At 28.9% G+C, this 15,389-nt stretch overlaps 2 protein-coding genes across 4 annotated transcripts; both read right to left on the reverse strand.

Annotated features, from left to right (window-relative positions):
- Nucleotides 1-1,614: 1,614 nt before the first annotated feature.
- LOC114188667 (KH domain-containing protein SPIN1-like) lies at nucleotides 1,615-5,475 on the reverse strand. Of its 2 annotated transcripts, XM_085675223.1 has the most exons (8): nucleotides 4,998-5,475; nucleotides 4,648-4,851; nucleotides 4,444-4,532; nucleotides 3,379-3,524; nucleotides 2,972-3,088; nucleotides 2,553-2,669; nucleotides 2,274-2,417; nucleotides 1,615-2,102 (listed from the first exon to the last, which is right to left on the reverse strand). In XM_085675223.1, exons 2-8 carry the CDS (start codon nucleotides 4,737-4,739, stop codon nucleotides 1,956-1,958), a joined length of 852 nt encoding a protein of 283 aa, XP_085531349.1. In that variant the 5' UTR covers nucleotides 4,740-4,851; nucleotides 4,998-5,475; the 3' UTR covers nucleotides 1,615-1,955. The 2 variants fall into 2 exon arrangements, with proteins under 2 accessions (XP_085531349.1, XP_027933053.1); XM_028077252.2 differs by lacking the exon at nucleotides 4,998-5,475 and having other exon boundaries at nucleotides 4,444-4,528; nucleotides 4,648-4,972.
- A 6,587-nt stretch (nucleotides 5,476-12,062) lies between these two features.
- On the reverse strand, nucleotides 12,063-13,858 carry LOC114186993 (uncharacterized). Of its 2 annotated transcripts, none has more exons than XM_028075088.2 (2): nucleotides 13,730-13,858; nucleotides 12,063-13,578 (listed from the first exon to the last, which is right to left on the reverse strand). In XM_028075088.2, exon 2 carries the CDS (start codon nucleotides 13,184-13,186, stop codon nucleotides 12,254-12,256), a length of 933 nt encoding a protein of 310 aa, XP_027930889.1. In that variant the 5' UTR covers nucleotides 13,187-13,578; nucleotides 13,730-13,858; the 3' UTR covers nucleotides 12,063-12,253. The 2 variants fall into 2 exon arrangements, with proteins under 2 accessions (XP_027930889.1, XP_027930891.1); XM_028075090.2 differs by having other exon boundaries at nucleotides 12,063-13,123; nucleotides 13,332-13,819.
- Nucleotides 13,859-15,389: the final 1,531 nt, after the last annotated feature.

Raw genomic sequence — 15,389 nt, forward strand, 5'->3', positions numbered from 1 at the left:
GCAATACAAAAAGAGCGGAACAATTTAATCTTTAAAAAAAAGTTTAAATATATTTTTTATTCTTCAATTTTTAATAAAAATTAAAATTAGTTTTTTTTTTGAAAATTTTGAATTAATTTAGTTTTTTATTTTTAAAATTTAATTAATTAATATCGAAATGAACATGTGTTAAACAGTGTAATAAACTAAAATATTATAATAAAATAGGTCTGAGTCATCAAATAAATTTAATAAAATTTGAAATTTGGTTAAAAATATAAAAACTAGACATTTACGAATTTACAATTAGATTAATTTAACATTTTCAAGAGAGTTCACTAAAAATTGAAGGAAAAAAACATATTTAACAAAAAAAATTGTATAACATTAAAAGAATGCATTATCAACGTAATTTTTTAAAATCTAAAGAGAGTATTTGTGTAATTTTTGCAATAGAAATCTAAAAGACCAAAATCACACAAATGTAATACAAAAGCGTGAAATTAAGCTTAATAAACAAATATTGAAAATAATATATTCAGTAATTATTAATGGACTTGTCATCTTTCCTCTCTTTTTTTTTTTCGGTAGAAAGTTATTAAATATTTTTAAATATGTAACTTTATAGCCTATATTCTTAAATTTTAAAAAGATATTATAACTTAAAGATAAAATTAATTGATGAAATATCAAATAATCTTTAAACTTTTAATAGTTTAGCAAGTTTAATTTAATTTAGACAGTGAGAAGAACTCTCAATCTAACAGTTGAATTAATATATTCAATGTATAAAAAATCATTAAGCAAAATAGGTTATTTAGAAATATGAAAAACTCTTCCCAAGTACAATTGTTTCCCAAATTCAACTTTATTTTGAACACACACAATAGTCAAATATTTATTTAAACACACTCTTTTGCTCTTTATAATGAAAAATGGACTTCTAAAAGCCTATTTCTGTTCTTCAATCTCAACATCAGTGACTGGAAAACAGGTTTGAAATCCATTTAGTAGAAACTGATTTCTGACCTAATTTATAATGATACAATGATTTAGTAGAAAAGCATGTTTGAGTTCATCTTTATTCCCATGGAAGAAAAAGTTGATCTTTATGGGGTGTAAAGGAGGTTCATAAAGGGTTGAAGAAAGCAAGTGATGGCCATGGTGAAATGATTGCTGCATGCATGGTGGACAAGTGAAATCTAGAATATCCCTCACTTTACACATGACAATGATCTATGAGTCAACCTACAAGAAGGTTAGTTTGTCTTTTTAGTCTCTCACCATAGTCATGGTCAATAACATCAACATCAACAATAAATTCTAACGCCCCCACCATTGATGTTAACCCTAAAAGACATGATTTTGTGCTACAAAAGGGGTTTCTTAAAAAGTGCATATAGCACAATTGTTTCTGCTTGGTGCTCATGTGGCCAAACTTTGTCTCAAAGAAGTGGCCATGATGATATTCAGAACAAGTGGTGCAAAGCTTTTTATGCTCAGTAAGGTGTTCATATGCCAAACTTTGTCACATGATATTCAGAAATTATTGTGCTTTGTAGATAGATAAACAGTACACTGTTGCAAACATGCATGTTATCAGGATTTGAGTGAAGTCAATTTTTTAGATTAATATAAGTGCAACTCAACTAGAAAAATTGCAGATATAAGAAAAAATTGAAGTACATCTGATATCTGATATGGAAACATATCTTTCCAATACTACAAATAAACAGTTTAAGAATCTAAAAAATATCATTTATGATAATGGGGCCATAAATAGGTCAAAATGTAGTTGAATAGTTTTTCTTCTTGTCTAGTGACAATGAATACTATGTTGTTTGTCTCCTTTATTTTGTTCTTCAAATCAGCAGCATCAAATCAGCAAGGTTGGTCTTTCCATTGCAGCTTTACAAAATTTAGTTACAGGAAGCGTTGACCATTCAAGGAATGCAACAATTCTCAACATATAATCCCTATTGATCAGTTTTGACCCGTTTTATTTCATTAGAAGTGAATGGAGAGATGCTACCACTCAGTTGAGGGCTCTCTTCTCTGAAGTTGGAATTAAGCATAGCAAGTTCTCTTAGTTGTTGTCTTTTGTAAATGTCCTGTGACTCATCCTGCACATCAAAGAGGGAAAAAAGTTGGAAAAAATCTATCATCACATTTTCTGGTTTCAGTTTAGTCCTCACTTTAAAACATTTCACTTTTTTCAATTAAAATCTCTCATCTCATTAACTAAAGAAAAAGTTGTAATCTCTGTAACAATAGTTGGAAAGGAAGAGAAATACCACTGGTTTAAGTAGTTCTTGTATGATTTCCTGTGCTTGCCTCAACCTTACATCAACAACACTGGCAGGTAGTTCAGCTTCAATTAAAATGTGAAGTGGATCATTCAGGTGCTCATAGCCAGGCCTTCCTCTTAACAACTCTTCCTTTAGAGTGAAAAAAAAAAAAGCAGAACAAATTTAGAGCTTACAAATAACATTGATGTGGAAACAACAAAAGTAGTCAACAAATTCAAAGGAGAAACTATGAAAAATTGATGACAATAAACCAGAGGATGTTACCTTGTCTAAGTCTTTAATTGAACCTTTCCCTCTGATAAATACTCGGCACCCTGTAGTAGCTTCCACTCGCTTCAGTGAATTACCCCTAGGGCCAAGAAGCCGGCCAACAAAATTAAACTGAAAATTAAAATAGCCTTATTAACCCAAAGGTTAACAGAATATAAAACTAAATAGTTCAGGCATCCATTATATTGTCATCATCAATCACAAATCTTCATATGTAGCAAGTTTGTTTATTTTAGAACAATTACATGGAAGCATACTAGTCATAGCCATGATATTTGATTCATTGACAGTGTAAAACTTGTACACTGACAATGCATAGAAGTTGAAGTCTTAAAACTATAAAAATATCATAAGAATAAGCATGATTTATTGTTTATAGTGTAAAATGCTATGAAGCATGTTTCAAATCTTACATTTGGATAGCTATCCTTAGGAATATCCAAGCGCAATATTTTCTTCACAATGGGAGAACTTGGAACAACGGGTGAAGTTTGCCACTCCATGTTTAGTCCCTGCATGCCAGCTAACCTCTGATGTATAACAAGTATAAAAAATCAGTAAAAGAAACTAGAAATTATAATGAAATACTGAAACAGATACATAAGAGGAATGCTGGTACATGATAGAAAGAAATCAAACTTTGATATAGAACAAAGATCAGAGCATATACAAATTTCAGATACAGAGGCAATGTTGCCACCTTGGACATAAAGGAGAAGATGGAATTTAGTGTCGGAACTGGACAGGTTAAGAATAAAATGTTTTACAACAATACATAAATGATATACACTGAATAGAACATTAAAACTGAGGTACTTACTTCATGTGACAGGCTGTTCCAGGCAGTAAAGTTTGATGTTGAGTTTGGAGAAGCCATATGACTTGGATTTATGAATCGCATTCTGTCAAAGTCACCAAATCCTTGGTTATGCACCAATTCATTCTTTCCAGTAACCCTTGAAATCTCTGATAATAAAAATGTAATACTGAATATAAGAACTTGTAGAGAGATTAGTGAATCAAAGAACATAAATGGTATTAATGCAACCTTTCTGATAGTAAGCTAACAGTAAATTATGCATAGGAACTAGGAAGTGTAGTGAATGCCATCTATATGAACATCTTGATTATCAAAAGTGAATGACATTAAGAATTAAAGTGATCATTTGAAGATTTGTTCTACTCATGCAAAAGACAACGCCTATTTTTCTTTTCTTAGACTATATGAAGCCTCAAAGCCAGAAAGATTCTTGCATTTCTGTGAAAGGAGGTAATGACTAAATTGCCACCATCTTTTGGTACCATATATTCTTTTTGTGGGACACCCAAAAAGCATCATTCTAAGATGTTTCCTTTTCTTGATTGATCAAGAGATACAAATTCTAGATAGCTTTGCAAAAGAAGAGTGTAATTCTGTTGCTTGTTTTTCAAAACATGCATGTTTAAACTTCTAATTCCTTAGGCATTTAGTAACCATGATTCATTCTCAAGCATTAACTGGTTCAGGCTGGTGAAGAAGGTCAGAAATTGACAATTCAGTGCATTTTAAAGAACATTAAATAAAGGTTTCAATAAACAGTCCCTGGCTGCAATTCCACCCGCAATGTCAAGGTTGTTGGAATCTCTACAACCACAATTGTGGATGCATCGGTCGCATTTGTCCGCAATTTCTCACAATATTGAGGAATGTAACGAAACTGCGACCACAATTCAAAACCTTTGAAGAGAACAAACAGTGAAAAACTAGTACAAGTAAACAAGTAACCAGAAAGCTAATTTTTGTCATGGCATGGCCTAATTCAAACGAAACAATAGAGATCAGTTGAAAAAAGAGGAGAAAATCCACAGAAGAATACTTGAAAACATGGATATGAAATAAACGGACCTTGATTAAGGAGTCTGGTGCATAAGGGTAGAACTTGCATGAAAGGTCCAAGCTTTTGGCGTTCTGCCAGCAGCTCCGCTAAGTACTGACTAGAACAAAGGTAAATAAGAACATATTCAAAGAAATTAATATACACGTGTGTGTAAAGGGAAACCAAAAGTTCCAGAATTAACAGCATAATCATCATCATCATCATCTACATACCTATCAACATCAAAACTGGTTCTGATGTTTATGTTTGGCGAATTGGCCCTTTGGGATGAAGGCAATGAAATCTGATTGTACATGTTAGACATGAATTGTACAAGGATGTGGGTTGGTTGGTTGCAAGGATTAGGCTTTTGAGAAAATTGAGAGGCAACAAGAGGGGAGAAGAAAGAGTTGATCGATGCGAATGAACAGAATCACCTAACATATGAGTTAGAAAGACAAGAGAGAAAAATGGTCAGGGAAAAAAAACAATAAAGGAAGGTACAAAGCTACAAATAAAAAGGAGGGCCACTTCTGTAGTAGCTCAGTAGTTAAAGCAAGCCTTAAAGGGTGTCACTCTGTACCTCTCTGGGTGTGTTTTAATTGATGTTTTGTTGGCTTGTGTTGCATATGCAAGAAGACTTTATATCATGTTTCTGTGTTTTCCTAATTCCTTAACAAACACAAACAGGTGGTGGGTTTTGTGGTTTGCTACAAAACAAAACACAAAACTCTCTAATCAAACATGTATTAGGGATTCAAGAGATGATGGATGAAAAAACCAAACAGTCAAAACCACAAGAGAAATCTCATCAGATATTCACTTGAATTCATAACCAGATTGCAGAAGATAAATTATAAATGCTAAAGCAATCATGCAGGCTCCAAAACATGGATTTTGTCCGATCAATCACAAAGAAGAAGCTTTCCAATGACCAATGAGGGTCACTAGTTCTCTGTCACCAGATCATGAACATGTAGATTGAAACCAATCGCTATCATGCTTCACGCATATGAATTATATTTAATATATGTTTATGTTTATATATTTATACATAATAGCATATCAGTATCTATATATTGTTAATACTAATAACGAAATGGTATAAAATATTTTTCTTCTTGTGAAGTCTCTGGAAGTTTTACTTAGTCATAAACAGCAACAACAGAAACACAGAAAAATATCTTCTAACTGCCTTCAAATCAATCAAAATTTGTAACTTCATTTCCCTACTTTGGTGCTTAGCATATCAAATCTCATAAAGAAGGGGAAAATATCAAGCTATTATTTATTATTATTATATTGCTATTAATTTTGACAGCTTAATAGCCGCTATTATTGATTACTATAATCAACTTGCTTACATTTTGTTTCAAATCTGGTTAGTATTAATGTTATGCTATTTGTTTTTTAAACACCTGTCACCCTATTCTTGTCTTACTCCAACCTACCTACCATAAAAATTCTGCTTTCATTGGAATTTTCATAGCCCTCATTACTAAGGAATCACCCAAACATCAATATTATTATTAGTAATAATAAAAATCATTTTTTTTTCACATTGTCATTATTACTATTACTAAGGAAAATGAGTCACTTCACACCTTTCTATGTGTGTTTTTTCAAAAAAGAAAGAAAGAAAATATGAATGAAGTCAATTAATTCATGCTGGTTATTATTTAAAATTAAGAATACAAAAAAAAATCCCATTAAAATAGTTATAAAGTATTAAATAGTATAAAATTGGAATAACACGTATCACATGCACAAAGTTTGAAACACTATAATACAATACCTTTCCATGTCAAAACATGTATATTAAATGAGTTCCTAATATTGTTTATTCGGTAATCAATTAGATGGGCATAAAATATAATGTGAAAGTACTCTTACCATTATAAAAAGATATAAACTTTTTGTCACCAAAGATGTAATGTGAGAAATTGAAAATGCCCATTAATTTATTTATGAAAAAAAAAATCATCTTTTTGATATTGAATCAATGAAGCCTGGTGTAATTGTGTCAGATTCCTTAAGGGGGTTATTCCTCTATTTGTTGGCATCTATGCATGAGTTGCAAAATGACAGAAATAGAAAGAAATGTTGTTTCTTTTTTTGCCATTTTTTTAATGGGGAGAGAAAGATGAAGAAAATGAAAGAATAGAATGAAAGATTGAAGGGAAAAGAAGAAGAAGAAGAAGAAGAAGAAGAAAGCTAGGTGGTAGCATAGGATTCCTAGAAGAAGTAGAAGAGATTGGAAGAAATAAAAAAGTAAATAAAATAAATGATAATGTGCAATGTTGGGCCAGTGACAAGAACGTGTGGAGCAAATAAGCCACAAGATAGGTGACAATTATGATACTCATGCACACCCTACAATGCTATTTTGTATTTATTTTTTGGCAAGTTAGTAATCTTCAAAAATCTCATGCAATGTTGTCGATGATGCATCACATCTCATTGCAATAAATTTTCAAAACAAATAAACATGCAATGGTTCATCATTTTTAATGTCACTTGGATCTTACTTTCTTCATCCCAAGATCACTACAATGTATTTTTCTAAAATCAAATTGGCCCAAGTTTTCATTTTCTTTTTATGGAGAATGTGAGGTTATTTTGGTGTATTCATTTTAAAATAGTATATTATGGAAAATCTAAAATTACGGGTTGGCTCATAATAGGTTGAGCTAAAAAATGGTCTCCTCAACCTGACTCACTTTTTGGTGAATTATAAATTTTACAATCCGATCCAATTTATTATGGGTTGGTGGGTTAGTGGGTTGATTCACTTATGAATATTTTTTTTTTGCAATTTATTCTATATATTTATTGTATTACAATAAAAGTGAATTGACTCGATTTATTTTTTATAATAGTAGAATAAAATGTTCATCTAATTCTCAAAATATTATTATAAGATATAGTTAAAGATTAAAGTATCAATATATTTAACTTGAGAAACAAATAAATCAAATATTCAAACAATTCAAATATTATTGAACAACATTATAGTATTTTAAAATATCAAATTGTGAACCTATATATAATTAGAAGTAGTCGATAATTGTAATAAAAAAAATTTAAAAATTATAAAGAAAATATTGTTGTTGTTGATGGGTGTGGATCAACTCACATTTAACCCGACTTGAAACCGTTTAACTTATGGGTTAAGTCGGTTAGATTCAGTTCAATCCACTTTTAAAAAATTAATAAATTTTTTCAATCCAACATGACTCAAACTCGTAATGAGCCGAATTAATTCATAAATTAAAATTCATTTTAACATCTCTACATTACCTTGCATTTACCTAAACCCGTGTGGGAATGAGGTCTTTATATTTATAATAAAAGTGACAAAATGTATCATTTTCTGTTTTCTCCTTTAGTTTAAAACATTTTTTTTAATTTTGAATCCTTCTTCAAGATAATTATAGATTCCATAACATACTATAAACATTGAGCTTACATAATAACTTTTCTTAAAATAAATAAAACATAAAACTTCTCTGTTATTTTGAATTATTATCTCCATATGATATGTTTTTGTAACGATTTCCATTATATCTGTTATTATGAAATAAAATAAAAATAAAGATAAAGTAATTTTAAGAAAATTTTTAAATATAAAATAAAAATAAGGATAAACTAATTTTAAATATAAATACAAAATACATTTACAAATTTATAATATTATTCTCTCATATTATAACATCAAACATATTTATTATAATTATTATTATAATTCACGTCATAACTTATAAAATTTAAGGAATTACATTAATCATATAAAATACTCATGAATAAGTCTTTTGGTATAACAACATCATATAAATGAATTAAAAGCAACTCCACCTTTTCTGATAGATGTATCACAAAAGATAAAAAAAAAAAAAACTAAAACTTAATACATAACAAATGGTTTTTAGTATAAGAACATGGTTTAACAAAGTTATGTCGCTTAAGCAATTCACCATTGTTTGAACGACATTCTTCAATATATATATATATATATATATATATATAAAATTAAAAAAGATAATTGTGTTCGCATCTCTCTCACAAAAAAAAAAAAAACTACTTCAAATTATTAATTATTACTTGAGAAATAAGTTATATTTTTTAAATGATCAGTTGTATGTTTAAGCAATAGCACTCAAACAAGAGTAATTTATACATATATTTAATATATTTAGTGTCATTTCTTAAGCGCGATATAAAAAATATAAGTAAATGACAATCCAACATAAAAAAAAAATTAAACATATTTTAAATAATTTTTAAGACTATTTTTCTCCACTTAAACCTATTAGCTTCGTTTTAAATACCAAAATACACAGTCTAAATAAACATTTCAAAGGTTTTTGTATAAACCTTTTGTTTCTTATTCACAATTCCTACCGATCAGTGGCCGAGCTGGGTGGAGAATGGAAAAGACCTTGGCCCCAATTTTTTTTTTTTATATATATTAGTTAATTATATAATTTTTTAAAATTTGATATATTTTTAATATACTTGACATTCTAAAAAATTTAATATATCTATATAAAAATGTTGATTTTTTTCGTAATCAATTTTTAACTGTGCCTTAATTATCATAAATTTTTTTTCTAATAATTACATCTTGTAATTTTTTATTAGATTATATTAAATTATTTTTTAGTTTTAAACTTTGGTTTAAATAGGTATATTAGTGAATAATAAGAGAATAAATTATTTTTTTAGAAGTGATAAAAAAGAAATTACAAGTAAAGATGAAACTATAGTACTATGGTAAAGTTTGTGAAAACTTGTTGAATCAATCTATCACGTCAACAAAAAGATCATGAATTTCTTGCCAACAACATAATTAAAATAGTTGAAAAATTTAATTCTAATTCAATTATTAATTAATTAAAAAATTTAAAGAAATGAAGAACAATTCTTTAAATATGTATAATCTTTTTTATAGTTGCAATTTTATTAAAATATGTATTCATTTTTATTGTATTAGTAAAGGTAATTATGCAAATTTTGAGTATTTCCTTACTGATAACATTTTGTTAATCTAAATGCAATTTTTTTGAAAATTTTTTATCATAATCATTTTAAACTAAGGTTGTGAATATCAATTTTAGTGCTATTCAACCAAAAGTTGTTGATAGTTTCCATTATTTAGAGGAAGTTTGTTATGGAAGAAAAGTAACTTCCAAAATCATAAAACTTGTACAATGCAGAAACTTTCAAATAACTTCCAGAGTACACATTAAAAAACCAAAATAACGCCATTGTTTAATCTAAAAACAAAGTTTATATTTCTCAGTAGATCAAACATGTGGATTACACAACCCCACGTGTGCTAGAAAATAGAAAAAAGAAGGATTAACTATAGAATAAGAAAAAACTTACCCAAATAAAAATTATGATAAAACGCTTAATCAAAAATTTTCAACCTTTAAATATTTGATATGTGATCGCGAAAATGATAGAATATTAATCTAGAAACCTATAGAGAATATAGAATATTTATACTTTTAAAGAGACGATGAAAGTTTATAATAAATGCAAAATGAACTCCAATAAGTTGAAGCTTACATTATCAAACATAATTTCAAATTTAAAAAAAATAATTTCGTAATTAAGAATTGCAATATTTTATAAAATTTTAAATCCTTCCTTTTTCAAAAAATAAAATAAAATAAAAAATAATCATTTAAAATGTAAATCTCTCCTTTTTATAAAAATAGAAAATACCCTTTTCAATTTTAAATCTTTACTTTTTCATAAACAAAAAATATTTTTCAAATTTAAAGTGTCCCATTTTATAAAAAGAATTCAATATTTCTTTTAATGAAAAATATGTTCAAATTATGACTCGTTCCTTTTCATCAAACTTTTAAGATTTTTTTAGTGAAAGTATTGTATAACAGATTTTTTTTTTTTTAGTGTTTATGAGAAAGAAGATTTTAAAGTTAATGATATTTCTTTATCATAGGAAATAATGAAAATATTTGTCATGAGAAAGGAAGAAAATCAAAATATTAAAAGATTCATCCTAATCTAAAGCTTCAATTATAAGAAAACTAGCATTTTGACCACTGCGAATGCACGGGTTTATTGAAATAAAATTTTATTAAATATTTATAATAATATATTTTATTATATATGAAAGTAATAATAAAATTTATAACATATTTATTTAAAATTATAATTAATTAAAATAGTAAATGACAAAAAGTTATCATAATTTTGTTAATAATAATATAAATTATTTTTAAATATTGTGATTTATTACGGGAGATATGTTAAGTTTAAAACAAATTGAATAATAAAATATATGTATGTGTGAAAAGGTATTTGGACTATAAATAAACAATTATAATAATTATCTGATCTTAATTATTTTTTCTTTATTTTTTTTCAATAAAAAAAATAAACTTAAATTGTTTTAAATTGATGGTATATATATATATATATATATATATATATATATTAAAGTTGTTATTGACATTTATAATTTAAAATATTCCCACTTAATGAGTTTAATTTTAATGAATCAATTAAAATCACTTAAACTAATATAAAATAATTTATATATTTTTTCTTTTAATATAAAAACATTTATAAATAATTGACCACGTATGCATGCACTATGAATGTAATAAGTCCAATTTAAGAAATTGATTTATTTTCAATCTTTGCCTTAAAGGTTATTTGTTTACCAATTTATGTGTTATTTTATAATATTAGTAACGTTTTCCGACTTATGTCAAACATAATTATTTACTGTTATAACATCAACATATATTATTTTTATTAAATATCAATCAGTTATTTCTCAATCAACATTAATATGTTATTTTTTTTAAGCGTATGTCAAATTAGGGTTTTTTTATTGATGTCAATAAAAATATTTTTTGATTGATAAGTAAGAGTGTTTTGTTTAATTTTGATATAAATTATTCATTGGTTTATATTGTAAAGATTATTTCTTCACTAACACAAGATAGAAGTTTTCGATGTTGCAACCTGGTTTTTTTATTATGTCTCTAACGACTAAATTTTTATTCATGTTTTCAAGGTTGAAACTGCAAGTTTTATATTTGTTTGTAATTAAAAGGTTTTATTCAAATAAAAAAGTTAAAAAAAAACTCTTAAGAATTTAATTAATTTAAAATTAAAGTAATTTAAATTCAATATATTTAAATTTCATACAAATTATAATTCTTTATCTAAATATAAGGTTAAGTTGAAGGAGTTATCATAAACATCAACAATCTATAAATGAAATACGGAAAGACTTTTTACTCATTGGAATCAAACAATCTAATTTGACTTTGGCTTAGATTTTGTGTTAGATTTTCTAAAATAAGCTCACAAACAAAGGCACTGCTATAAATTTAGACAAACAAAAAATTCACCCTCTTAACCAAAAGAAAGAAAAAGAAAAAACTTGGTCTAAACATAATTTTGTTCACTCACTTTATATTTACTATTTCTTGCTTCCTAGTTTGTAACTTAAAAGAAAAGAAAAAGTAGAGATCCTTAAAAAAAAAATTTAATCAATTGTTTTAAGTTCATCTTCCTGAATTCTACTATTCAATGAGTCCACAAACAGCTAAATCAACACACTTGCTAAAATAAAACATCAAAGATGAGAGAATGAAGGTTCTATTCTACCAAAAAACCAGAGAAGCCAATGAGATTCATGGAAATCATACCAAACTAAACCAAGAAGCCTGAATTTCTTATCATGGCCATTAGTTAGGGAAACTAAAGCATCATTTTTTCACTCATTATGAACACAAAAATTCCAAAAAGCAGGGGAAAAAAAAGTTGATCCAACAATAATCCTGAAATCTAAGGCACGTAATCATTTTCAATTGTTGGTCTGGTGCGAGTCCCCACTGCAAGTGGTGCTTTGGTGCCTCCAATGGATGCCATATGCAAAGTTTCATTGCTCTCAGCTACCCATTCCAGCTGCTGAATCTTCATCCCTTGTTTGGTTCTTCTCACTTTAACAATCAATAGACTCAACAAGATCACCAACACGCATCCACCAAGAAATGATGCAACAATTATCCACACCCTGTGCTTGTTCTTAGAACCTCCTTTTCCAACATCAGCAGCAACAGCAACAGCAGCAGGTGCTGGAGATGGGGCATTAGACTCCACAACAATAGAGAAGTGTCCTTGTTGGACTGTTGAACATACGTTACCATGTACTAGGATGTCAAATTGCACAGAACCATGTAGATCAAAGAACACACACTTTGGCACTGACCCTGATGGTGGTGGTTTTACATGAGGGAACTTGATCAAAATTGGGTTATCAGAAGCTCTAATCTCTAATTCAGGCAACTCAGAAGCATTCAGAGTGGCACCACTGTATGACATTAGACCCAAAACAGGAGCCAGATAAGAGTAACCAGGTAAAGGGTAAAACTTTTCAGACCAGTTGCCTAAGTTGTGATACACCAGAACAAGCCTCTCTACATAAGGTTGCTCAAACACCCCAATTGGGATCTGAAACTCTTTGTATCTTTCAACACCTCTGGTCCTCAAACTACCACTCCTGAGCCTCATTGCTGAAACTCTAATCCCGGTTAGGTTTCTGGGCACTTGGGCATCGTAGGGTACCCCAGTTTTTGGCCTCAGAAATGCCTTAAAGGCGCAATCTTGAAGAATGGCATCGAGGGTTCGGGATGACATTGCAGTGTCAGGTGGGAGCTGAGCGATTGAAAGCGGCAGAGAAAGAAGTAATGGCAACAAAAAAATGGTTCCAACCCTCATCAAGATCTCATTCGTTCGGTCAAAATCAAATTAAAACCACCAATTTCTAACAATGGAAGAAACAGCCACAGACTAAGACACGCAAAGAATGCAACACAGAGACAGAAAACAGAGAGAGAGTGAGAGAGATAGAGAGAGAGTTTACAGTTTAAAGCACACGAGGTGACCAAAAAGTGTTGTTGACCATTCTGTTTGTGCAATCTTCAGACACCAACGGTGAAAGGAAAAACGGCAGAAACCCCACCCCCCAAGAACGAAAAATCAGATCTTTCATGGGACCAAGTGACGTGATGTGGTGGTTTGTGGGGAAAATCTTGAAATTCTCGACAAAGATTCAGTCTGGTGTTTCAGATTCAAGGAAGCAGCAAATGGGCAAGGCCTTGCTCCAGAATCTGGTTGAAGAAGGAAAATGGTGGGGAGAGAGAAAGAGAAAAATGGGTTGAGGAAAGAAAGAAAATTAATAAATTGAAACAAAAATCAAGAATCAGAATATGTAAGAAGGGGGAAGCTTTGCCGTTTGAGATTGGTAACGGAGATACTCACACTCACACTGATGAACATGTTAATGTGCTACTGCATGCAAATTCCTCCTTCTGTTGTTCTGTTTTGTTGTGTTGTGTTGAATTGTGTTTCATGGGACCCTAATTTACCAAATTTAGATTTTACTTGGATTGTATTTCTGCCTATCTATATTTTCTAGTACATTTTTATCTGATTACCAATCCGTGCTGTAAAAATCTTTATTGTTTCTAAAATTAAATTATAATCTTTCTCTATCTGAAGAAGAATCATTAGATTTCATTAATTAGATATTTTCCAGAATTATAGAGTTAAGATATTTTTAAAGATTCTGAGTTAAATAATCCAGAGAGAATAATGGTTTATAAAAAGATAGTGAAAAATCCTTGGAGGAAAAGTAGGGGAAAAAGGTGAAAAACATTGCAAAATTGGGGTGTCAAATCAAGTAGGTACCAACAAGCATGTGAAGTGTGTACTAAAAAGGAGCATGTGAACTTGTTACATAGGTAGAGAGGTGGATAAAAAATAGGTGGTAATTGCAACTGTAATTTAATAATAGCATTATTATTAAGGCACATATTTAATAGTCAATGCCACAACTAACTTCCTGTCTCAGTGGCTTCTTCAACTGCCTAATTAGGAAAGAAAGGATATGAAAAGAGCATAGTAATTGGATGAGAGCTTTTGATAACTATTGAACATTGATAAAAAGTTAATATGGAATTTAATTTTAAAGTCAAAAGACAGTTATCATGAACAGCAAGAATGCTAGTACCTTGTGAAATCACTTTTTCCTTTTATTAAAAAAAAAATTGACATGTTGATTATTTATTATATGTTCTGTTTTTCTTTTTTTTCTTGGTTGCTGAATGGACGTGAAACTTGCCAAGGATTCCTATTTATAAATCGTAGTTTGAAAAGATTGTCATCCATAATCAATCAAGTTGCGTCATGGATCTCTTTTTCTTTTTTTCCGTGGCGTCATCACTTTTCATAATCCCTGTCGTAAGTAGTTTTTTTTTTTTTTTTAAATAGTAAATACCGGTAAAAGAATTATATTTCCATCTCAATATTTTAATGATAAGGATCAAAATTAAATTTTTACTACAAAACTTGTATTTTCTAATCAAACAAATTATTCTTCTATAAAACTCTTAATAAATATTTTTTTTACTGTAATTGTCATAATAGATGTATTGAGAAGAACTCATTATTTCTATGAAAATGGAAAATGATTGGGGATCATCATTACATAAATACTAAATGAAAGAATAAGTAAGTAAGTAAGTAAGTAATAATAATAATAATAATAATAATAATTTGGAATAAGTTAAATTAGGTGACAATGAAAGAGGGTGTGAAACTGTAAATTGGAAAGGAAGAGACGTGAATCTGTGTGATAACTAAAATTTCAGTAAAAATCAGAGAAAAGCGAACGAAACTCGATCCTTGTCTATCGGATGAGCATCTTTTAGCAGACGCTTCTCTGTACACCCTCATCATATCATATCATATCACGGATTCCACTTCTGAAACAAAGCTTTGTCCATTTTCACGCCTCACCTTTTTTTCTTTTTAAATATATATTCAATTAAAAATCGTGTTAAAGTCGCAATGGTTACAAATACAAAAAGTGTATGTAATTAACCGGATTTGTTTATTCTGGGGAAGCTATAACTCGGTA

The sequence above is a fragment of the Vigna unguiculata genome, chromosome 6 (genome assembly GCF_037176805.1).
Source record: "Vigna unguiculata cultivar grain cowpea cultivar isolate G323 ecotype 2 chromosome 6, ASM3717680v1, whole genome shotgun sequence".
Taxonomy (NCBI): Eukaryota; Viridiplantae; Streptophyta; class Magnoliopsida; order Fabales; family Fabaceae; genus Vigna; species Vigna unguiculata.